General features: G+C 42.5%; 1 protein-coding gene across 2 annotated transcripts in view; it reads left to right on the top strand.

Moving 5' to 3' along the window:
• The window catches only part of NPAT (nuclear protein, coactivator of histone transcription), an 84,306-nt gene that overhangs the window by 39,656 nt on the left and 19,779 nt on the right, over window positions 1–24,871 (top strand). For both annotated transcript variants that reach the window (XM_077483956.1, XM_077483955.1), the window contains exons 7-13: window positions 2,211–2,298; window positions 2,792–2,900; window positions 3,021–3,112; window positions 3,478–3,562; window positions 8,132–8,231; window positions 12,403–12,510; window positions 19,176–20,567. In XM_077483956.1, coding sequence (XP_077340082.1) covers window positions 2,211–2,298; window positions 2,792–2,900; window positions 3,021–3,112; window positions 3,478–3,562; window positions 8,132–8,231; window positions 12,403–12,510; window positions 19,176–20,567 — 1,974 coding nt within the window. The remainder of the gene's footprint in view (window positions 1–2,210; window positions 2,299–2,791; window positions 2,901–3,020; window positions 3,113–3,477; window positions 3,563–8,131; window positions 8,232–12,402; window positions 12,511–19,175; window positions 20,568–24,871) is intronic.

The raw sequence follows: 24,871 nt of genomic DNA, 5'->3' as shown, positions 1-24,871 counted from the left end.
ATGACTTCAACCTGACTTGGGACGACTTACAAGTCGCCCCAGGCCAGGCGACTTTTGCCGAAGGGGCAACTCCACGCCAAATTTCTGAAAAAAATTTGGCGTGGGTTCCCCCTCCGAGAGCATACCAGGCCCTTAGGTCTGGTATGGATTCCAAGGGGAACCCCCTACGCCGAAAAAACGGCGTGGGGGTCCCCCCAGATCCACACCAGACCCTTATCCGAGCACGCTACCCGGTCGGCCAGGAAAGGGGGTGGGGACGAGCGGGCGCCCCCCCCCCCTCCTGAGCCGTACCAGGCCGCGTGCCCTCAACATGGGGGGGTGCCTTGGGGGAGGGGGGGCGTGCGGCCCCCCCCACCCTAAAGCACCTTGTCCCCATGTCGATGAGGACAAGGGCCTCTTCCCGACAACCCTGGCCGTTGGTTGTCGGGGTCTGCGGGCGGGGGGCTTATCGGAATCCGGGAGCCCCCTTTAATAAGGGGGCCCCCGGATACCGGCCCCCCACCATATGTGAATGAGTATGGGGTACAATGTACCCCTACCCATTCACCTGTAAAATAAAGTACAAAAAAAACACAACACACAAGATAAAATAATTTATTGCACAGCTCCGGGGGTCTTCCGTCTTCGGGGGTCTTCTCGCCGGACTCCTCCGCTATCTTCTTGTAGCTCTTTTGCTAACGGAGGAGTCCGGCTTTCTTCCGCGCCGCCGGCCTCTTCTCCCGACTTCGGGGGTCTTGTCCCCCTCTTCGGTTCTTCTGCCCGGCCACCGCGCCTTCTTATAGCTCTTTTACAGACGGTGGCCCGGTCTTCTGTCGCCGCCGTCACCGCCGCCGCCTTCCGTTCTTCTCCTTCTTCTTCTCCTGGAGATGTTGACTCGACGAGCTCTCCGGCCGTAATGCCAGGGACGCGCTGCGCTGCCATACTTAAGGTGACATACAAATAATATAAATTAATTGCAGCTATTAAAAAAAATTAATAAACCAGTGCACCACTGAAATTCCAAATTTATGTCCTTAAGTGCAGACAATTATTAAGTCCAGGTACAATTTTCCATGTGGTCTCCACTGTGATATTGCACACAACACCGACGGATAAGTGTCACCAAAGGGAGAGAGAGAATCCTTCACCAGAGGAGTCAGGCAAGTGTTTAGAGGTGGAATGGCTAGGACTGGTAGTGGAGCATTTATTTAACCTTAATGTATTAAGGTAAAAACTGTTTAGACTTTAGAACTACTTAAAAAAAAAACAAAAAAAAACTTGTGATTTTTGGTTTACTAAAACGTAGACTACATTGGCAAAAGTGTTGGCACCTGTGGGGATAAGTCGCTGCTCTAGGAATTCAGCGCTCTTGCTGGCTTTCACCAGTTTACTCAGACTGGAGCTTTGTGGACATGTGACCACTAGGTAAAAGGTTAAAAAAAAAAAATTTGTGTTTGCGGTAAAATTTATTTCTTGGAGTACATCACAGGGACCTCCCGCCATCCCTTTTGTCTGTTTTCCTCATTGCTTGCTACAAAACTGAGGGTAGCTGACCTGGAAGTGTTATGCCTGGGCCTGTTAATCCTGCCTTTTTAGCCAGTGTCCATTTACCTGAAGGTGACAGCAATACATTAGTCATGAATATGAAGGGTCTTGTGCTCAAGAAATGAATTTTGCAGCTAAACCGTAACAATTATTTTTTTTAGCAGTCATCCCCTGTCATGAGAGAAACATGGACAATGCTATTACTGTCCTCAATCTCGAAATTCTAGTTGCCTGGCTGCCTTGCATAACCTTTGGCCACAAGTTGAGTCACTGACCAGAAGTTTGCAGATAAGAACTGCCAACTTTCTCTTTCCTAAATGGCATTCTTGTTGTGGGTCAGTGATTAAAATTATTAAATACAGGCACTAGTTTTTTCAGATAGATGTCAGCAGCGGCAGTATTTCTGTCAAGGATGACTTGATTTAATTGCTTTAATGATGAAGACCATTGAACATCTCCTCCTGTATGCTTCCCTGTGACCTCTTCTGAAACTGAACTGTAGACAGAAGATGTTGTGTAACAAGATTCGGGCCCATGGCCTCAGATTAAGTTCTCGCTTATTTAGCATGGCCATCAAAATTGGTGTGTGTGTTTGGTTACGGTGGAGGGCATTCTAATTTAGCTGTTTGGTAATAATTATTATAATTTTTTTTTTTTTATTGACCTTTGCTATTTTTCTTGTTTAGTTGTAGAAACTACTCAGACTGTTTCTGTAGCTTCAGCTCAAAAAAAGCTGTCAACTACAGCCACTTCATCTCCAATGAGACGCAAACCGTGAGTTTATTCTGTTTACAATATCTGCATATTATTGTATTTCATTTCAACTATGTTTATCAGTGATGTTTATTAAGATTTTTCAGACAAGAAAGAAATACAATTGACAGTGCATGGTAGGGACACATGGATCCACGCCCATGCAAAAAACATTAACATTGTAAGCAAATGGATAATAAGAAGTAATAATGGTAGATAATTGCAATATAATGAAACCAGGAGATAAGATGGCTTTCAAGTTGCAAATTTTTTGATTAATGCAATACAATGCTAACCATTATAACATTTAGAAATATAGTAATCTGAGGAAAACAACTGCACCAGGATAAGATTTGAGCCAAGTATCTTGACTCTCCTAGTATGCGCTTCAGCATACATAATACATAACCTCCTAATTGAGGGAGGGTAATCCCATATTTTAAATAGAAAAATATGACATCTCTCCTAAATCATTTCAACTATGTTAAATAATGAACTTATTGAACTGTTGCAGAGACACTCAGAGGAGGAGAAGAATGGCACCCATAAGCAACTCGGCAGCAGAAAAAGAAACCTCTTTAGAAATTGATTCCATGCAAGGGCTTATTGATGACGACTTTCCGGTAAGTACATGGGTACTGAAGGTGTGTGTTTGCATGGCTATACTAATAATGGGACTAATAATCACTAGATGGGAGAAAAGTTGCAACAAATAACTAAAATCTAATTTTTTTTTTTTTTAGCAACTAGTTATAGAAAATGCCCGGGAAAAGATCTTGAGTAACAAAAGTCTTCAAGAGAAGTTAGCAGAGAACATTAACAAGATCCTTGCAAGGTAAGCTGGATTCGATATGTGTACTTGCAGATATCAGTGATTGATCATACTTGAGTGTATATTCTGAGAGCGTTGTCTGTTCTATAAAGAAAATATAAAGTATACAAAAATACTAGCACATAGTTGCTGTGTACCTGTTGTTAATATGCATAGATGAGACATTTGAGTGAATACCTTGGCACAGTCCTTAGGAACAGCAGTGTTAAGGATGTCACTGCTTTGGGCGATGAAAACCGTTTTGCCCAGAGCATGTGTAAGGAAGCAACAAAGATTTGTAGAGTTTGATAAAGAAATCTACCAGTATGTTTGTTTTTACTTCTGTTTGTTCTTAAATACAAAATCTTTTTATTTATTTTTTTTATAAGTGATTCTGCTTCGCAAACCTCCAAACAAGGGGATGGTGCAGCTGCTGATCAAGATGCCTCTATTGATGAAATCCTCGGGCTCCAGGTAATAATTGTGTTTATTATATCTGGAATCTGGGATAGACAAATATTGCACATCAGTGTGTTTTTGTATGTTTCTTGAAGATCTGTGCAGTGACCCAGCATTAAACTTTGCTTCTGTGCAGAAGCTTTCAAATAAAGACCAGTCTCACTGCTTCTCTGCCTCCTTGTGCAGGGTGATTGGTCTTATAATTGCCACCTCCTGTAGTTTTCTGCTTGCAACCTGTAGTGGGTGGAGCCTGCTGGGCCCCTCACACAGCTCTGCACAAATGATGTGCAGCCCAGTGATTATGTCACCACTACTTTTACACAGTAATATCTGGGTTTTCAAAGGCATTTGGTGCAAAATATACAGTATCTCATAAAAATTAGTACAATACTTACATTTTTGTAAAAATTGTATTAAACTTTTCATGTGACAACACTGAAGAAATGACACTTTGCTATAATGTAAATTAGTGTACAGCTTATATAGCAGTGTAAATTTGCTGTCCCCTCAAAATAACTCAACACATAGCCATTAATGTCTAAAGTGCTGGCAACAAAAGTGAGTACACCCCTAAGTGAAAATGTCCAAATTGAGCCCAATTAGCCAATTTCCCTCCCCCTGGTGTCATGTGACTCCTTAGTGTTACAAGGTCTCAGGTGTGAATGGAGAGCAGATGTGTTAAATTTGGTGTTATCGCCACTCATTCTCTCAAACTGGTCACTGGGAGTTCAACATGGCACCTCATGGCAAAGAACTCTACATAAAGATGGCCCATGCTATAAGAAGATTGCCAAGACCCTTAGTCTGAGCTGCAGCATGGTGGCCAAGACCATACAGCGGTTTAACAGGACAGGTTCTACTCAGAACATGCCTCACCATGGTCGACCAAAGAAGTTGAGTGCTAGTGCTCAACGTCATATCCAAAGGTTGTGTTTGGGAAATAGATTTATGATTGCTGCAGAGGTTGAAGGGGTGGGGGGGGTCAGCCTGTCGGTGCTCAGACCATACTCCACACACTGCATCAAATTGGTCTGCATGGCTGTCGTCCCAGAAGGAAGCCTCTTTTAAAGATTATGCACAAGAAAGCCCGCAAACGGTTTGCTGAAGACAAGCAGACTAAGGACATGGATTACTGGAACCATGTCCTGTGGTCTGATGAAACCAAGATAAACTTTTTTGGTTTAGATGGTTTGTGGTGGCAACCAGGTGAGGAGTACAAAGACAAGTGTGTATTGCCTACAGTCAAGCATGGTGGTGGGGTGTGATGGTTTGTGGCTGCATGCTGTACACTCAATCACTACGTTATATTGTAGCAGTGTCGTTTCTTCAGTGTCACGTGAAAATATATAATAAAATATTTACAAAAATGTAAGGGGTGAACTCACTTTTGTGAGACACTGTATGTTATCAAATATATATATATATATATATATATATATATATATATATATATATATATATATATATATATATATATATATATATATACATACATATACATATACATTTTGTTTTTATAGTTTAAAGTGGGTGCATTGTTTAAGAGATATTTACTTTAGTGACATCACCATCGCATGCACTCTGAAGGGACGATGGCACACATGTGCTGCTCCTTCAGAGCCATTCCGTAAACAGTGACTTGCATCTGTGGGAGTGACGTCATCGCCAGCTCAGCCATTTATATCACCAAAGCCCACCAACCCAGATGGAGTACCTGGTGAAGATGGGAAGTGCTGTCAGCGGTGACAGCGTGCCACTGGAGGGCTTCATATTCAGCATCACATACTAGCACATTATGACTTTTTTTTGTTGTTCTAGGAGTTCAGCTTTAAGCCTGCATATTCAGTATTGCTGTTTTCTTTATATATAATTAGATGGTAGCTCTGTCCAATGCTGACATATGGCGGAGGGAATCAAGTCTTAACACATTATGCCACAGCAGTTTGCACAGGTTTTGTAAAAGTGATGAATGGTTCTTTTATTTAAAACACTTGCCCCTTCTATCCATTGCAGCGTTTCAAGCCTTCAGTGGCTTTTTTGCTGTTTTAACAAGATTTTAATAAAAAAATGTGTTTTACTTCTGCAAGACCTATATGCAAACTATAATTTATTACTGCCGATATTGTTTAACCCCTGCTTGCCAAAAGTGGCAGCAGTCGGTCACTACTAGGCAACTTCACTTTTGTTGAGAGCAAAACATCCACCTTTGGGCAATCTATGTACATTGTAGGGATTTTAACTAACTTGGTTATAGATTCCTAATTTGTTGTTCTGAAGAAATAGTGGTTTGTCTGTCTGTGTCTGTGAATGGGAGTGATTTCATATTCATCAATCAGCTGCTATACTTGCAAAGCTCTAATGAGGAAAGTTGCAGGGTCTGCATTAGAGGTGGACCACTATATCGCCTGGCTGATATTTGGCCATTTTGGAGAAATCGGCATCGGCCGATTATTATCCAAATTCGGCCGATAGAACGCTGACCGCACCTTTGCCAGCAGAGTGTGGAGAATTCTCCTCCCTTCTCCACACTGTTGGCAGAGCAGCACCGCGGTGTGTGAAACTGTAGAAGAGAGAGGAGCTGTCAAAATTGAGGTTGAATGTTGGGTGTGGGCAGGACCCAGCTATCCAACACTTGCCAATGGGATGGGATCTGGGTGGGTCGCAATGTGTATGTGGCCCCCGCCCCTTTCTTAAACAGCCCAATCATTGGCTGGATAGCTGCTGGGTCCCGCCCACCTCCGATATAACGCTGAATTTGTCAGCTCCTCTCTCCATACGGTTGCACACACTGCGGCGCTGCAGAGAGCATTCTGTTTCACAGTTACATGATCGACTGTGAAACCTGCCAATGCCATCCAGTGCAATCTGCCAGTGAAATCTGCTATTGCCATCCAGTGCCACCTGCCAATCTGTTTCAACCAGTGCCACTTGCCAGTGCCAATCCATGCCAACCAGTGGCATCTGCCAAAAAAAAAATATCGGCTGCAAAACTCGACATAATATATTGGCCATCAGCCGCCCCGATTTCTAAATATCGGCATCGGCCAGAGAAAAACCCATATCGGTCGACCTCTAGTCTGCATCCCTTTAGGCGTGATATCACTTTGCGAGTATCTCGCCAAAATTAAATTTTTTGTTGCAGGGAATGCCCAAAATCTGACTTGTATCTTAGTAAAGACTTATGGGAAAATCGGTGAGCCAATCAAACAAGCAGGAAATGACATATCTGGGGGTGTTCTGTACACCATCTATGTACACAACACCTCCAGGTAGCCAATGTTGCATTGCATTTTTCATAAAATGACAGCGCTGCAGATTGAAAAGCAAAGGTCGTTAATAGTTTTCAATTACAATATGATTTGTGTGCCAGCTGTATATGCGTTATTATTATTTATTTATTTTGCTATGTTTTTTCCAACGAAAGTGGAATTGCCCTTAACAAGGTGTGCACTTGCACCGATTTTAGAATAAAATGGCAGTCACAAGAAGCTCCCCTATTCTCCCTGTAGGATTTTTAGCTCCATTTTTAAGCCTGTTTTCTGGAGAATGCAACGGGAAGAGTGGATACTTTGATGCTTTGAGAAGGCAGAAAAGTGCTGCACGCCATGGTGGGGACATCTATAAGTAGCAATATTTTGACTTAAAGTGGGGTTCCACCCTAAAGTGGAACTTCCGCTGATCGGAACCCTCCCCCCTCCGGTGTCACAATTGGCACCTTTCAGGGGGGTGGAGATACCTGTCAAAGACAGGTATTTACACCCACTTCCGGGCATAGACTCACGTGAGAGTCTATGCCTCTTCCTGTCCTGCCGCGCTGTCTGCTGGGACACACACGGGTCCCAGAGACAGCGCGGACAATTCCTATTGCGCTACGCGACTCGCGCATGCACAGTAGGGAACCGGGAAGTGAAGCCGATTCGCTTCACTTCCTGATTCCCTCACCTAGAATGGTGGCGGCAGCAGCCGAGAGCCGAGCGATCGATCGGCTCTCGGCTGCCGGCATCGCTGGACCCCGGGACAGGTGAGTGTCCATTTATTAAAAGCTGTAGTATTTATAGCTGTAGTATTTATAGCTGCTGGCTTTTAATATTTTTTTCCCCAGTACAGTCCCGCTTTAAAATATATGTAAACCAAATAATTAAAATCTAATATTGGATTTAAACATGTTCAAATAAACTTTAAAAAGCAAATTTTTAGATCTGCAGCTTCTAGTGGTCTTGCCCTGAAGATCCTTATTCAGACAAGCCCTGTTTTAAACTGATAGTATTCTGTACCTCTCTTCTAATTGTACTCCTGTGTTGTCACCGTGTCGCATGGGTTCCAGTGGAGGAATGTTCGCCTATTTTATTTTTTTAATAAGTCAATGCAATTATAATGATCACTGTAGTGTTTATAGACAAAGAGGCTGCAGGAGATCAGATTGTCCCACCAGACACCACTGTAAATGAAGTATCTCCTTTGGATGAACTAAATATTTAAACCAGTCTTTTTGAATTATTGGCATTGCTTTTGTATGTGATACGTTATAAGCTGTCTGATGAGGTGAGAGATTATCTCTTAATTTTGTATGTCGTCTCCCAACAGGGAGGAGAGATTCACATGAGTGAGGAGGCTATACAAGATATATTGGTTCAGACTGAACTTGACCCAGACTTCCAGGGGCTCTATGATCTGTTTGCTTGTGGTAAGTATTTGGCAGATATGGCCAAAACCATGTTAACTCTGGAGCTTGAACTTTTTAAAATTTTTTTTTTTTTTTTTTAATGCCCTTCAGGCTGAATTTTTTCTTTATAAATATCCCCATGAAGGATTTTTTAAAATAAAATCTCACCTGGCTGCTAGTTAAAGGCATTGTACACTTGCAAATATTTTGTATTTTTTTTTTTTTAACTAAATATTCGTGTATTTATATTCCAAAAAGTAGGAGGAGCTGAACTCGGCTTCTCAAAATGCATATTTTATAGGCACAGCATGAGACGGTATGTATATAAAATATATTTTATTGGATATACATTAAAATACAATGGTCATTAAAAAAAGGGTGGATGATAATAAAGTACCCTCCATTTACAAAACATCAGCAGATACCCAATCCTATGGTATGGAGACAGAAAATCACGGTATATTGCAGAGTACATAGGCATCCACCAGTAAGGTCAACATTCAATCGGATACATAAGTATGCTGCTTGTGCGTTGCTCCATACTCAAATGTCAATGCGTTTTGCAAGATATGCTTGCTTCCTCAGGACTGATTGGGTGGGTGCTATTTACAGATTCAAAAATACACACATTACACCTAGCTCCAATTTACACATGTAACATATTATCACGTTTTACATTGTATTTAAGAATATTATATACACATATCACAGTGTGTGCGGACATACTTAAATAAAAAAAAAAGCTTGCTGAATGACTTTGGATGCAGAGGAGAGGACGGTAATGACCATAAGGGAAGGATGACACACATGGGGCATCAACCAGGGAAGGAGAAGCGGGGAGAGCAGAAATCTCCAAATAAAGGGGAAGACCCTCTAAACCAGGGTGCTCAAACTACGGCCCTCCAGCTGTTGTGAAACTACACATCCCATGAGGCATTGTAAAACTCTGACATTCACAGATATGACTAGGCATGATGGGAATTGTAGTTCCTGAACAACTGGAGGGCCATAGTTTGAAGACCCATGCTCTAAATATAGCAACAGGAGCCAGACAAAATGTATATCTCAAGGTGTGCTAAAAAGCAAAGAGATAATAAATTATATATGTATGAATATATACAAGATTGTCACAATATATAACAAAGGGACAGCCCAAAAAAAATACCTGGATGCATATATAAAAAGGGATCTTACGATGTATAGGTATATTGCTGCATTATATATATCGGTACCAATATCTGACTAAGGGAAGATAGGTGTAACGCAAAACGAAAGCAATTCTGAAAACTTTTATATGGAGTCACTTGATGACGGAGACAGGTTGCCCCACAGGTAAAAATACATTGGGGTGACTGCCTTTTGTATTCTAGAAGATAAAACATAAGTATAGATAAAATAGATTATCGGACAAATATGTATTCCTTACCTTGTAATGATGGGGTCACATTTTGTGGCTGCAGTTTGTGGTGTCATGACTAACTGATTCCACTGTCCATGATTTGCTACAGCTAACCTGTCCCTATTCACTAAAGAGACAATACCGCTTCCTGTTCTGAGTCTCACAATGTGCAGTGCATGCGTGGCTATCCACTCTGTCTCACATCACATACATGGACCTTCTAATGTATCTAATGTACTGTCTAATGCATCAGTGAGCTCTCTGTGTGTCTGTGAATGCTGTGCCTGCTTGTGGTTGTCAGATCTAATTGATAGCTTTCACTTGTATTAGACTGAGAGGCTTAAAGATTAACCTGTGCAGTGCCATGTGGTATGCCTCATGTTTGAACACAAACCGGAACCTCTTATACCGGAATGTGAAGATTTACTCTACTATAGGCTGTACATGCAGCCCCAAAAAATGACAACCTGAAACTACATGATCAATGCAGATCAAAAACACAAGGTGCAGCTGGGAAGTTATATTAATCTCTTTTAAATTGATTGTAAAGGTTTGTTTAGAAAAAAAACAAAAAACAAACATGTCATACTTCCCTCCTCTGAGCAAGGGAGCGCGCTCTTGGCTCTTTCTCAAGTGCCCTCATGCAGAGCCGCATTCCATGGGGGCACTTGTGCTGATGGCTCCCCAGTCCTGCATCCATTGACACAGACAGCAGGACTCGCCACCCAGCACTGCCCTATGAAGCCACCCTTGCATGCACGGAATAGAGCTGTCTTCCTACACTGTGTGCATTAGTGCTATAGCCTACAATGGCTAGGCATTCCCTTTCTCCTTCCCCCTTCTCCCTTCCTCAAACTAACAGACCAATGCAAAGCTGACCTGTTCACTAGTTAATTCTATTATTTCTTTACCATAAAGATGGGAAAGTTCAGGAAAGCAGCACTGACAGCTGTAAATTGCAAAGTGCAGGGGCAATAATTTTAATGAATAGTTTACTGGGAAATGTGTATTTTATTATGCCAAGATGTTAAGCTTATTGAATGCTAAGGGTTTAAAAATACTTTATTTAATGGAAAAGGGTATTTCTTTCTACTCCCTAGAGGGACACAGGAAGTCATTAACTGTTAGGTACCACTACTGGCAAATAAAAAATAAAATACAATTGTAAGCCAGCCTAAGATAACCTCCTCTTCTACTAGCATACCTCAATTTTGCTAGCTTTCTAGGAGATTGGACAAGGGGGAAAAGTCTAACCCAATTTTATTTCTTTTTTTGCCTGCAATTTTCTTCAGTCAAGACTTGCTACATCGCTGCTTATGCTGGCCTATACAGTGTCAGCTGTCTGAATTGGCTCTTCCTCAACCTAGGTTTGAAGTGCCTTACCTGAACCGTGCTGGATGTTGCCGAGCTTGCCTGGACATAACCTTCAGGCAATGAGTTCCATGTTAGGTGCTTTTCATACCCTGTTCTGATGACACATTGGCCTTAAAGTGCTTCAAGGTCCAGGTTCCAGTCGTTGGCAATGCCTCAGTGCTTGCCCTGTCTCTGAAACTCGCTCTGCGAGTAGGCTTGCTGGGCTGAGCACCAGGAACTAACTAATGGTTCCGTTCCCTGGCCATCTCTAAATATCCACCTTTGGAGGGACTCTGCGCAGGTATAATCCACTGGGTATCCCATCTTAAACACACACATTCCCAGGTTCTACAGTATTACAGTATTGGAAATCCTACAAGTCAGCTTTCAGGTGAGGGCTATCTAGTGGCTTTACAACGGCCTTATTTCTTCCAAAGACCCTCAGTACATTTGCAAACCCTTGATGCCTCATCAAAGAGAACCTGTCACAGTAAAAATGCTATCATATTGTGGGGGCTATTGGTCCCCTATGTGATTGCAGGAAAGTTAAGCGAAAAAAAGTGTAAGAAAATTAAAGGTGCACCTTTAGCAAAAAACAAAACGCTTACATTTTCGAGCCTGTCCACTTCCCAGGTATGTGCACATACATATGTAAACTCACACATTATGTTGGCTTTTGTACAAAAACGTCAATTGTGCTACATGTCTTGTGCACACCAGAGTGAGATTAATAAATCTAGGGCCATTATTCACAGTTAGTAATTGTAAAGCTACGCTTAAAAAAAAAAACACATGTCTATACTTACCTCCTCTGCGCAGTGATTTTGCACAGAGTACCCCCCCGCGGTGCTCCTGGCTTCTCTTCGTGTCAAGTGCTCCCACGGAGAACCCCTCTCCCTGGGGGCAATCGTGCAGGCAGGTTCCTGAATCCATTGACACAGACAGCAGGACTCCGGCCCGCCCCCTGGGAGCCAATGGCCCATACTGCTATTAATCTATCCAGTGAAGACCCGAGACGTCGGCTGGAGCTGCTGTGCTCGTCCCTGTCGCTGGAACGATTGGGTTCAGGTAAGTAAGAGAGGGCAGCTGCATCACTTTAATTTTCACCGTAATGCATAGAATACATTAAGGTGAAAACTCTGAGGGTTTACAACCCCTTTAACTCTAAACTGATGACATGTAAGGGTTTTTAAGTGTCAACTATGGGACATGTGGGTAGTGAAGTTCATTGTCATTTCATATGTGCACACAATTTTAAAGCTTGATATGTTTAGTATCTATTTACTTGGAGCACCCTGCTCCTTTTTTGTATATCCCCAAAAAAATGGGTAATCTATATGTTATATATTCGACCATCAGGCTGACTGAAACTTTAAGAAGTTTACTTTTTACAAGCATGCTTTGTAATGGTTTTGCTGCTAATTCTTAATTTCTTTCCAGTTTCATCCAAAGCACCAAAAAGTACTCCTCGTGACCCTCCATCATCCCAAAATGTAGAAACGAAGACAAGTGGCAGTGAGAAAAGTAAACAGAATGTTGTGGAAGATGGTGAGTAATTGTTTTTTCCACAGCGCTCATTTCAGGAAAAACCTTGTTCGCTTTTATTTATTTTTTTACGTTTTCTGAGGAACTGTTCTATGAAGAGGAGGTTTGGAATGCATAAATGGCTCACCTTTTGTACCATAATTTGTGCACTTCTGCAGGTTCTCAGTCTTTGTTTTGTTCCAAAATAGAATTTGCGACTGTTAACTACATCACACCCAGGCCAGTTCTGACATTTCTCTCCTACATGTTTATTTTTTAGCAGAGGCACTAGAAAATAAAATGCTGGGTTTTGCAATTTTTTTATGTCGCATGGTATTTGTGCAGCATTTTTTTTTTTAAATGCAATTTTTTTAGCAAAAGAACAGTAATGAATTCTAGTGTAGACAAACACTATATAATACCCATTTTTTGGTAGAATATAAAAGATGATATGCCGATTTTAATAGATACTTAACATGTCACGCTTTAAAATTGCATAGCCTGTGGATTGGTGCCAAGCTACCTAAAAATAAAAATAAATCTATGTAGGCGATGCTTTAAAAGCCTTTACAGGTTACCAGTATAGAATTACACAGGAGGTCTGTTGCTAGAATTATTATTCCCACTCTGATGATCTCAGTGATACCTCACGTGTAGTGCGAACACCGTTTACGTATGCGTGTGGAAATTCTGTATTTGTTTGAGGGCAGGGGGTGCTTTAAAAAAAAATTTCATTTCATTTTATTTTCCTACACTGTCGCTTTAAATTTTTTTTGGAATCAACTTTATTGCTATCACAAGAGATGAACAACATCCCTTGTAATATCATGGGCAGAGATAGGTACTCTTTTTGCTGAGACATCGAGGGCCCATTAGACCCCAGGTCTCTCCTCTGTGTCCCTTAAATGCGTCTGGTTTCTTAGACCATAGAAATGATCAGGGACTTTCCGGTAAAAGAAAAAAGATAATGAGATGATACTTGCAGTTGCAGACACCATTCATGTATCGCCACTCAAAGTCCAGGGCATCATATGATGTCATACAGGAAGGAAGTGGTTAATCTGATCTCTGTTGGGGGCAGAGGAAAGCAAAGGATGATGGGTACTGAATGTGTGTAGATTGGTAGAAGTGTTGTACTGTGTAGGCAATACACCATAACCCTTAAATAGAGAAAAAGGAAAAGGTCTGGTGTCCCCAGTGACACACTTCCATCCCTGTAACATATAAAAAACAACAAAGGATTCGCCCTGGGACTTTAAATGAAGTGGGTACTGTTTCCGCCAGTAAACATAACAGTAGTAAATATAGTATATGGGTTATTCAAATACAATTGTTTACACGGATAAATAACACCAACGGTTGCCAATAAAAAAAATACATAAACAAGGAGTATTGGTACATAAATGTAGAAGTAGTACATGGTACACGGGCATCATACTACCCAACTAGTTTCGTGAGATCCAGCTCGCTCTTCAGGGGTGGATAGCACAGTATTAGTTATACAGGCACAGGGTAGGAGGGGTTGTAGCCCCCCCCCCCCCCCCCCCCCCCATACTTACCACTGAGCTTGGCCATGGCTCCAGGTGTGTGGCCTCGAGACGGTGGCAGCAGATGCCTCCCCAGGGAGCTGAGGGGGCAGAATCAAATGGGACCCCACCCAGGGCCAAACGGAGAGCAGGCATGGCAAAGGTGTAGTGATGTATCCCTAGAGTCCTCGTTGGTCGATAAAAGGTATAGGCTGTGAACATAAGTATGTTTGTCAGGCATCTAAAGTAGTAAAGTTAAATCAATATATATTGGTATAAAGATATGTATGCATGCATGAATGAAAGGCCTGGGCCAAAGGTTGTAGAGCCATGAAGATGGTTAGAAACCTAGGACAACAGGGGTACTACCAGGTGACAAAATGGACAAAGAAACAGGGGAAAGAGGTGAACTACAATTGTGTGGGTAGTGATGTATCCCTAGAAACCTCATTGGTCCATAAAGCGTATAAGCTATAAACAAATATGTTTATCAGGCATCTAAAATAGTAAAGTAAAATCAATGAGTATTGGCATAAAGATATGTATAGCTAAGTAAGGCCTGGATCAAGGATGGTAGGGACATGGAGATGGTGGAAAACATAGGATAGCAAGGGGATACTAGCAAGTGACAAGATAAGAAAAAAGAAAGGAGAAGGTGGACTTGTGTGGAGGAATCAACAATATCCAAAAATAAATAAATAAATAAAATTTCACACAATGTCACAGTAACCATGAGATGAAACAAAGTTCAGGAATATTCCTTTATCCCATTGTTTTGCAAATCTATGTACACAAACTGTATGAATGAATCGGTTATGATATCGCTGTTTTTGCTGATGGCTTATTATTCTAAATAGAAAACCTTCATTTTGTTTGCAAATATTAATGATTCTAAAGAGCGCCTGTCATTCATTACAGATCCATCTTGGCAGCGCCCGTTAGCGGGAATCCACTAGCCTGCTGCCACCACATCCCTCACCTTATTGTGTCACTGCCACATCACCAGCCACCCCATTAACCGCTTCCAGACCGCCTCATGCAGGTATACTGCGGCAGAGGGTCACGTACAGGCAGATTAACGTACTTGTACGTGGCCTGTTTAAAGGCTGTTTGCGGACACTCCGTGATCGCAGGTCCCGTGGACTCTGTCCGCGGGGATACCCGCGATTGTCTCCTGGTGAGGAAGAATGGGGAGATGCTAATGTAAACAAACAAGTTCTGCCTAATGACACTGTCACTGATCACATCTCCCTGTAATCTGGAGTGGTGATCAGTGACATGTCGTTCCCCCCCCAGTTAAAAATCACTCCCTAGGACATAACCCCTACAGCGCCACTAGTGGTTAACCCCTTCACTGCCAGTCACATTTATACAGTAATCAATGTATTTTTAATTGCACTGATCGCTGTATAAATGTAAATGGTCCCAAAATCGTGGCAAAAGTGTCCAACACAGTGCCGAATCGCAAAAAGTGCTCTGTTCTTTGGCCAGCCAAATGGTCCGGGGCTGAAGTGGTTAAAGTGAATGGAACTGTTGGTGAGTCAACAACGGGTCAGAGGAGGAGCCGCTGCGGGACAGTTGCTCTCTAAAAAATATGATTTAAATCAAGTTAATTTAAATCAAGCATTTTTACTAATTATTTAAGTTGATACCCTGCCCTTAAATCTGTTCTAATAATGGAGATTTTCTTTAAAGTGTAAAACTCTACATTTTTTTTCAGTAGGCTTAGCATCGTGCCTCACTGTTTACAGTTTTCTTAACCACTTAATAACCGGCCTATAGCCGATTAACGGCTATAGGTCGGTTTGCTATCTCTGAGAGGCCGTTAATTAACGGCCTCCCGGAGAATCGTTCGTGCGCGCCCCCTGGGGCGCGCACGCCGGAACATCCGTGCTCGCCGAGTTCACGGGACCCGGCGCAACACGGATCGCGGTAAAGGACCAATGGCAGCGGTCCTTTACCACGTGATCGCTCCGTCCAATGACGGAGCGATCACAAATGTAAACAATTCGGCTTGCCGGGTCAAGCTAAGGTCATCAGTCTCCTCTCCTCACACCGATGCAGCGTGAGAGGAGAGGAGAACATTCCAGTGAAACTAAAAAATAACCGTGAGTGCCCAGCAGTGCCCAAATAGTGCCACAACAGTGCCAGACCAGTGCCATCTATCACCTGTGCCACCTCTGTGCCAGCAGAGCCACCCCAGTGCATACCAGTGCCATACCAGTGCCACCTGTGCCCATCAGTGCCACCTGTGCCCATCTGTGCCCATCAGTGCTCATCTGCGCCACTGCAGTGCCCACCAGTGCCGCCTGTGCCCACCAGTGCCGCCTGTGCCCACCAGTGCCGCCTGTGTGCTAATCAGTGCCACCAGAGCCACACCAGTGCCACCAAAGTCACTATAGTGCCCATCAGTGCCACCTGTGCCCATCAGTGCCACCTGCGCCCATCAGTGCCACCTGCGCCCATCAGTGCCACCTGCGCCCATCAGTGCCACCTGTGCCACTGCAGTGCCCCATCAGTGCCGCCTGTGTCCATCAGTGGCGCCTGTGCCCATCAGTGCCCACCTGTGCCGCCTGTGTCCATCAGTGCCCACCTGTGCCACGACAGTGCTCTGCAGTGCAGCCTCACCAGCCACAAGAATGGCAAAACAATATTTTACTAGTGAGGAAGCCTACAAGCTTCTAGGTGGTTGAGGTATTAGATGTGTAATTTATGCTCCTAGAACGCCTGAAGTTGCTACTTCAATGTTGGACTTGTGTATGTGGCCAGGCTGTGTAAAAGTCTAACACATGTGGTATCACCGTACTCAGGAGGAGCAGCAGAATGTATTTTGGGGTTTCATTTGTGGAATGTATATGCCGTGTGAGAGAAATAGCCTGGTAAAATGACAATTTGGTGTGAAAAAAAATTAAAATAAAAAAAATCTTTATTTTGCAAAGAATTGTGGGAAAAAATTACAACTTCAAAAAACTAACCGTGCCACGTACTAAATACCTTGGAATGTCTACTTTCCAAAAAGGGGTCATTTGGGGGGTTTTTGTACATTACTGGCTTGTTAGGGTCTCCAGAAATGAGATAGACTGTCAGTACATCAGCTGTGATCAAATTGATACATTTTCAGTGATTGGCACCATAGCTTGTAGACCCTATAACTTTCACGCAGAATAAATAATATCCACTAATTTGGGTTATTTTTACTAAAGACATTTAGCAGTATACATTTTTGGCCAAATTTATGAAGAAAAATTACTTATTTGCAAAAAATTTTAATAGAAATGAAGAAAAATGCTTTTTTTTACAAAATTTTCGGTATTTTTTCATTAATAGCACAAAAAATAAAAAACGCAGAGGTGATCAAATACCACCAAAAGAAAGCTCTATTTGTGGGAAAAAAAGGACGAAAATTTCAGATGGGTACAGTGTTGCATGACCGAGTAATTGTCATTCAAATTGTGAGAGCACTGAAAGCTGAAAATTGGTCTGGTTATTAAGGGTGTTTAAGTGCCCAGTGGTCAAGTGGTTAAGCAAATCATTTTTTTGTAAAGCAGTTAGCTTACTTGCCTGAAGATCCTTCCTTTGGCCATTGGGCTGCCTCTTAGGTCTGTGCTTGCCTCCTGCAGACCTAACGCATAACCCAGTGGCCAACTGAAACAACATACACTGCAGGCTGCTATCGCTAATTGTAACGCAATAGGTTAGTGCTGTCTACCTGTAACAGAAAGTGCTGTTCCTGGAAGGTTCTGCAGATAAGAAACTTGACAGCAGATGCCAAATAAAAAAAATGTACAGTGAGGCATGATGCAACAGATTTAGTATTTACATAAATTTTGAAAATTTGATCTCTTAAAATCCATTTTATCTAGTTATTTAGGTGCTGTCAAATACGTGCTAATCCAATTTCAACACACTACAAATATCTGCAGAAAAAATGCTGAGCTTCACCCACAGACAAATACAATGAATTAGTAGTATAAATTATATTGTCACATAGAACAGGGGTGTCCAAGCTGCAGCCCAAGACTGCTATGAATGCGGCCCAGCAAATATCCGTAAACTTGTTTATATTTTTTATATATATATATATATATATATATATAAAAAAATGTATTTACACTTAGCAAACGCATGCGGCAGAAGGAAAATTTCAGTGTCTGTTTACTGGACTTTTAGAAGTTTTATACTCCCAAAGAAAAATATCCCACTCTTAGGAATCATGCCATATCTATGTCATCAGCTTTCAGCAGCACCTTGATTTGTGAGCAACTATTTTCAAGGATAAAGGAGGTGCTCCAGACTCCTTCAGAAAAAATACTGTAGCTGCTGACTTTTAATATTAGGACACTTGCCTTTTCAGGAATACTGCACTGCCCTCGCCCAAGCCAATTTTTCAGTCTTTCAGGTGCTGCCACCGCCATTTCTACTAAGGGAAACTGGCAGTAAAGCCTTGTGGCTTCACAGCCGGTTCTCTATTGCACATGTACGAAGCTTGCTGCGCTCTGTGAATGGGCTGGCTGCGGGAACTTGGCTGGTACATGCTTCCCCCCCCAAAAAAAAGTCCAAAATGTGGCAGCGGAGGAGGGGAGGAGGCAGACAAGCGGAGCTCCACTTGAAGCACGCGAAGGGCAAAATTAGAATCAAAATATTTGAGAATTGCTACTACATTCATTGAACCAGATATTGATGTGTTAGTTTATCGAAAACTGTGTCAAATATTGCACTAGTTTTATGTTGACCTCTTTTGCTTTTATAAAAAAAAAAATTACAAAATAAATGGAGTTTAATTACTCAGATTCATTCTCTATGTCAGTGATTAACTTGTGATCTACCCGACTTTTTTGCTCATCCACTATTATTTATGTATTGTGTGGCTCTTCTTTCAATGTGGCCCAGGGAGGTCAGAAGGTTGGACACCCCTGAGAAAATAATAAAATGACATGATGTTATAGAAATAGACCCTAATAGGCAAAGGGAGAGTCTTTAAGACCTTAGCTGCTGTGCAATTTAGTTGAGAAACTTTGTTGAATATCCGCAGTTTTTGATGCAGGGGATTCTCTTTTTGTTGAGCTTTTGAAATTAAGGTATGCAGCATTTTAAAAAAATCTACATATTTATACTTGAATGTATTTCATTAAAGTATCATTCCTTATCTGAAATCTTTTACAGCAAATTCCAGAGAGCGGGCCGGAAATAAGATGGATGGTTGCCTAAGGGAAAACGAGACGGAGAACTCCTTGTTAAACAAGTCTGATACAGGGACACCTTTAAAGGACAAAGCAGATAGCAGCAGCACTATGCAACAAACATGTGTGAATGAGTCCACCACTTCAGGGAGTCCCAAGGTTCACACACAGTCTTCTGAGTTAGTCATCTGCATAGAGAGTTCTGATAGTGAGGTAGTAATTGAGAGCAGCAAGGACTCACATCGGACTGTATTGGATACCTCCTACACACAACCCCAGGATGTTGAAATGGAGAATATTTCTCTAATAAATGAAGGTACTGAGGATTGCTGCTTCATTGTAGAGAACATCTTACCACAGGCCCCAGTAAGTGCAGAGAAATCTGAACCAACAAATATGTGTGCAAAGGACTCAGAAAATGAGGAACCATCAGAAGGGGCCACCAATGAGAAGCTGTTGGATAAGTCACAAGAAGAACAAGAGGGTAATGAGAGCTTAGCAGCTTCACAGCCATCTACAATCGCTACCCAGGGCAACACCTTGTTAGTTCCAGCTCCAGCGCTCAGTTGTTCTGGTGCACAGAACGAGAGGGATCATCAACCAGTTGAGCCCTCAAAAATAAGTTCTTTGAATAAACTTTGTATTGATGTGAAAGATAAGCAAGAGAAAGAAAACTACTCTGGAAAATCTATTGAAAAGGACACAGAATTGCAAAAGCCCACTGTGAATGTTGCCCCTTCACCATGCCATGAACAGAACAGCCTGGGTTCTGAGATGGAACCTTGCAGTGCTGAAATTACTGTACCTAGTAGCAGCAGTCAGGCAGCTGTAGATCCCTCCACTATTGTTACACTTAACCTAATTGCTGAAGACCTTCCAGAAGAGGGAGAATTACATAATGCTGTCAGAAGCATCCATGAAGAAAATTATCCAACTATTATATTGTCACCTTTAGTAAAAAATCAAGAAATTAGAATGGTTGACCCATCACAAAATGGTTCTGGAGATTTTATGGAGTCTTCTGTTGGAGAACAATGTCAGCTGCTGGCTACATCTAGTGATGGTTCAATTAGCACCATTAATATTCCAAATGGAGATGGTACTGTTTATGCTGTCTCTGGGACTTCTACTACCACAGATGGGAGTGTCATACAGCTGATGCCCACCTCAGGTTCAACGTTCACACCCTCCAATAGTCTTTTTATAAGTTCATGTGTTGCAAGTAATGTTCCAGCCAAACAGCCCAACCTCATGAGGGTGTCAAATAGTTCAGCTCCAAATAACAGCCAGAAACAAGCAGGTCTTTTCCAAACTCCTCCTCGACCTGGCAGCATGTACACCATTGGACAGGCCATATCGCCAAAGCTTTCTCAAGGTGAGTTTCTCCACCCCACAATTAACTGCATAATTCCTTTTTGCAGAGCTGGACAAGTGGTAGGACTCCAAAATCCAGGGGCAGTATTACAAATTTTTTTTTTTTTTTTTTTTTTTAATGAGAATTTAAACCCCAGCTCTGGGGACCTTCATTTTCTTTTTTTTTGGCTTAACCACTCAGTAACTGAAGGTAATTCAAATCTTGATTTCTGAATGCAATTTTGCAACTTTGACATAAAAGTTCGTAAAACTGTACATATCATTGCAACTACTTTTTTCAGGACAAATTGGGCTTTTTTTTTTTGTGGCAAATGGCAACAAATATCTCCTGATTTCTTTGTTTTTTCATATCAAAGAAAAGCTAACCTAAAATATCAGAAAAAAAAGTTTTTACATTTATTTATTTTTTTCCAATGTAGTAATATTTCTTGCTATTAATATAATTTACCAACAATCAAAAACCCAAAATACATTTTCCTGCTCCTAACGATCGCAGCCATACCACTTATGTGTATGGTATTTGTTGTATGTACGGGTAGTAGGGCCCAGAAACAATAGTGCGCATTTTGCTTTTTTTCATTTTTTTTTTTTCCATCCTACCTAAAACACACTAAGGCTCGGTTCACACAGCTGCGACGTCTCATGCGATTTGAGAGTTCAAGGTCGCATGACAAGTCGCACCCTATAAACTGCAATGGAACCATTCTAATCGGTGCAACTTAGAAAAAGGTTTCTGCACTACTTTGGGGTGACTTCATCACGACTTGCAGTGACTCATGCGACTTTCCGGTCACGGCAGTGTGAACTGAGCCTAATTCTTATATAAAAAATTGAAAAAGAAAAAAAAAATCCCTAAATATACTGATCCTGACCCTTTGGCCCTTACTTTGAAGTGAACACTAACCTTACCACTGACCTAGATCAAACCTTGACAGTAATTTTTTTTTTATATACATTTTTTTTTTTTTTTTTATCCACTTCTGTTTGTTTACATCTTCCTCTGCTGTAAGGAAGAGGACTGTATGTTTCTCTCCATTCAGAAAAAAAATACACATGGATGGGCTGCATTCACTGTGATAGCCAATCAGAGGCTATCACAGTGATAAGGTGACCTAGAACTGGGAGTCCCGGATCACGATCGTTAGTACAGGGCCCTGGCTCTGTGCTGGAAGCATGCTGTGTGGCTCGCTACCAGCACAAAGACATGTATGCAGATATGTGACCTCTACAGATAAAGGCCTGCTTCGGTTAGGTCGCATATGCAGGGAGAAGGTTGCTTGCCTTTTTTTTTTTTTTTTTTTTATCTACAGAAGTTTACTACTTCGTTTTTGCAGTGATTTACACAGCCCCTGCATCCTCCCTACCTTTGATTTCAGAAGGTTTTTATTCCGCTGGATTTTTGCTCCCTGCCCTCTACTCAGTTTCTCACCTCCAACATTCTTGTGTCATCACACAGATTGCCAGATATCCACTGGGCTCTCTCAAGTCTTTTGGTCCATGTTTTTGTCCCATTTCCTTTGGCAAAACAGTTTTACCCCAACCTGTCCACCATACCGAAACCCAAAGGGTTAATCCACCCCGTCTTGGGTCAAATCACGCCACCCAAATTTAGTCGGACAAAGTGGTGGAGTACATCAGCTAGGTAGGAAACTGAAGCCTCACTGAAGAGCTAGATCAGATCTTGTCCTGGGCAGAATTTCACACTTCCTCTCTCATCTCACGCCTTGTCCCAATGTACATCCTAAACATAGACAATTGCTAGGCAAACTTCCTCAGCCAGAAGCCTTGAGCCAGGAGAGTTGACTTTACACTAGGATGTGTTCCAGGGTCTGTGTTCCAGGTGGGGAACACCAATTGTGAACCTCTTGGCTTCCAGGTTCAACAACAAACTAGACAGATTTGTCTCCAGGTACAGGTATCCTCTAGATCCTTTGGAGCAGGGGTCTCCAAACTATGGCCTTTCAATTGTTCAGGAACTACAATTCCCATCATGCCTAGTCATGTCTGTAAATATCAGAGTTTTACAATGCGTCGTGGGATGTGTAGTTCTGCAACAGCTGGAGGGTCGTAGTTTGGAGATCCCTGCTTTTGCGGATGGTGGCTCAGTGAGATCAGTATACCCGGATTTGTGCCTGTCCTTCCCTTAAACTACTACTACTACCTCTTCTTCACAGGATTGAGAAGAAGGGCAATCCTGTTTATCCGTATTGCTCCAGACCGGCGCATGCGGATGTGGTAAGCTGACCTAGTAAGACTCCTGGTAGATACTTTGTGGGCTCAACCAGATTGTCAGGATTTGCTTTCTCAAGTATCAATATACTAGCCCGCTTCTTGATCATTGGTATCGAACAAGCTTTATTGCAAGAGGGAATGGCGCACATGCGCAGAATAAGGGGGAATTGGGCTGTGTCCATATTGACAATAAGATCGCTGGATTAGGGCCAAAGGTTAAAGTGGACCTTCAGTCATTTTTTTAACTTTCCATCTATTAAGGCTTCATGTACACGGGACGTTTTTACAACCTCTCCTGAATGATTTAACTTGATAGATGGTAACCCACGTTTAAAATGTCAGTTTTGCCACGTTTACATGCTGCGTTTAGCTGCGTTTTGCATTTAGAAGCCAAAGATTAAAAATGCCTGTAAACGAAATACGGCTAAACGGAGTTACTGTGTTTAGCAGCGCTTAGCGCTTGAAATGCCTGTAAACTCCGCTTCTGAACGCATTTTTTTTGCATACCAAAAATGCCTCTAACCTCAACTGCCTAGAAGGGACTGTAGATGACGCTGTGTACATGGACAGATAAGGTGACATAGAGAAGAGTTCAGAGGCAGTTAAAAAAAAAAAAAAAAAAAAACTCCCAGCTGCTCCCAAACGTCAGTTTACCAGCAGCAGTGTACATGAGGCCTAAATCTTCCCTTGTTTTAACTTTGGATAGTAAAAATTTTTATTTTTTCTGCCAGTAAATACCTTATACAGCCCACTTCGTGTTTTTTTTGTCTGGTAAAAAGCCTAGGCTTAGAACATCATGCGCAGCTCTCACTCACTCTTGTGAGAGTTTGCCAAGAAGGGAGGGGGGTGAGTCATAAGAGGGCCATTGAGAGCTGCATGTGTAAATCCAGGAAGTGAACAGGCAGCAGCTTCAGCTGCCCACAGTTAAAATGATTGCAGCCAGGCTTAGTGGAGGGAGATTTCTGCAACATATCTGGCAAGTACAGAATCGCAGTATATATAAAAAATGCAAAGTGGTTGGAGGAAAGCTTCGGAATGACAAAGCTTTTTTTTTTTTATTATTACAAATTATGTGAGCAGACTGCAGTTGCTCTTTAAGTATAGGCCCAGGCTGCCTGCAGTCAAGGTCAAGTTGTCTTTTAATAGGTTTGGGGTCAGTAGGGTGGCTCTGAGGCCTGCACCTTCAAAAGAAATTCATCTTGGCTGCTCCTATGTTTGATTAGGGCAGTGCATAGATTTTAATAGATTAAAAAAAAAAAAAATGCAAAATGACATTTTAAAGAAACATGAGTGTTTAGTCCTTAGAATGTTGTTTTCCCTAATCGTCTTTCAGGACAGCCACTATGAGAGATAGACTCCTCCTCTTCCTCTGGAAACACTGCGCCAGCCCATAAATTCTTACTTCCCCTGCCGGACCTCAGTTATTAGTGTTTCCTCCGGCGGGGAGACACTGTGCAAGGAACTAGGCCGATCAGTCGGGGAGGCTGTGGCCATTTTTGACGTTAAAGAGCCCGGTGGATAGAAGCAGGGGCTTCGTTTTAAAAAAGCCGGGTTCAAACCGTTCACATCCAACGTCCGCGTGTCGGACGGGACGAACGGTTTACTTACCTTCACCAGGTACTGCCACCCCTTCCGAGTCGAGCGCGGCTTCAGGTCGTGGGGGACTCCTATCGCGTCTACAGGGACGCAGCTGGCAAGCCGTTCGGATGATTTCCCTGTACGGGGGTACAGTCCGCCTCCTTTTTTTCTTGAACCGAGCGGGCCGAACGACGGGCGACGTCGTATCCGGCGGAAAACGAAGGCTTGACCTCGATCGACTTCCGGTTCCGGGTCGTGGAGCTGATAGGAGGGCCGGGCACCAGCTGGAGATGAGTTCAGAACGCGCGCAGGCAGCGTGGAACTCGGTGTTAAGCAGCCACCTGCAGTCATGTCGGAAGCCGAGGCTCAAACGACCGACTCTGTCTCCAGCATTCCTAAGGTAAGAGCGCCCTGGGGAGGGGTTCTCTTTATCTAGGATCCCCCCACCCCAATGTATGGTTCTATCATGGGTGGGGGGGCAGACCCCCTGGGTGG

This window comes from Lithobates pipiens, unplaced genomic scaffold (assembly GCF_037356315.1).
Source record: "Lithobates pipiens isolate NorthernLeopardFrog02 unplaced genomic scaffold, aLitPip1_a1.2 Scaffold_16, whole genome shotgun sequence".
NCBI classification, from domain to species: Eukaryota; Metazoa; Chordata; class Amphibia; order Anura; family Ranidae; genus Lithobates; species Lithobates pipiens.
The sequence above is the reverse complement of the archived record's forward strand: the minus strand, read 5'-3'. Positions and strand labels throughout refer to the sequence as shown.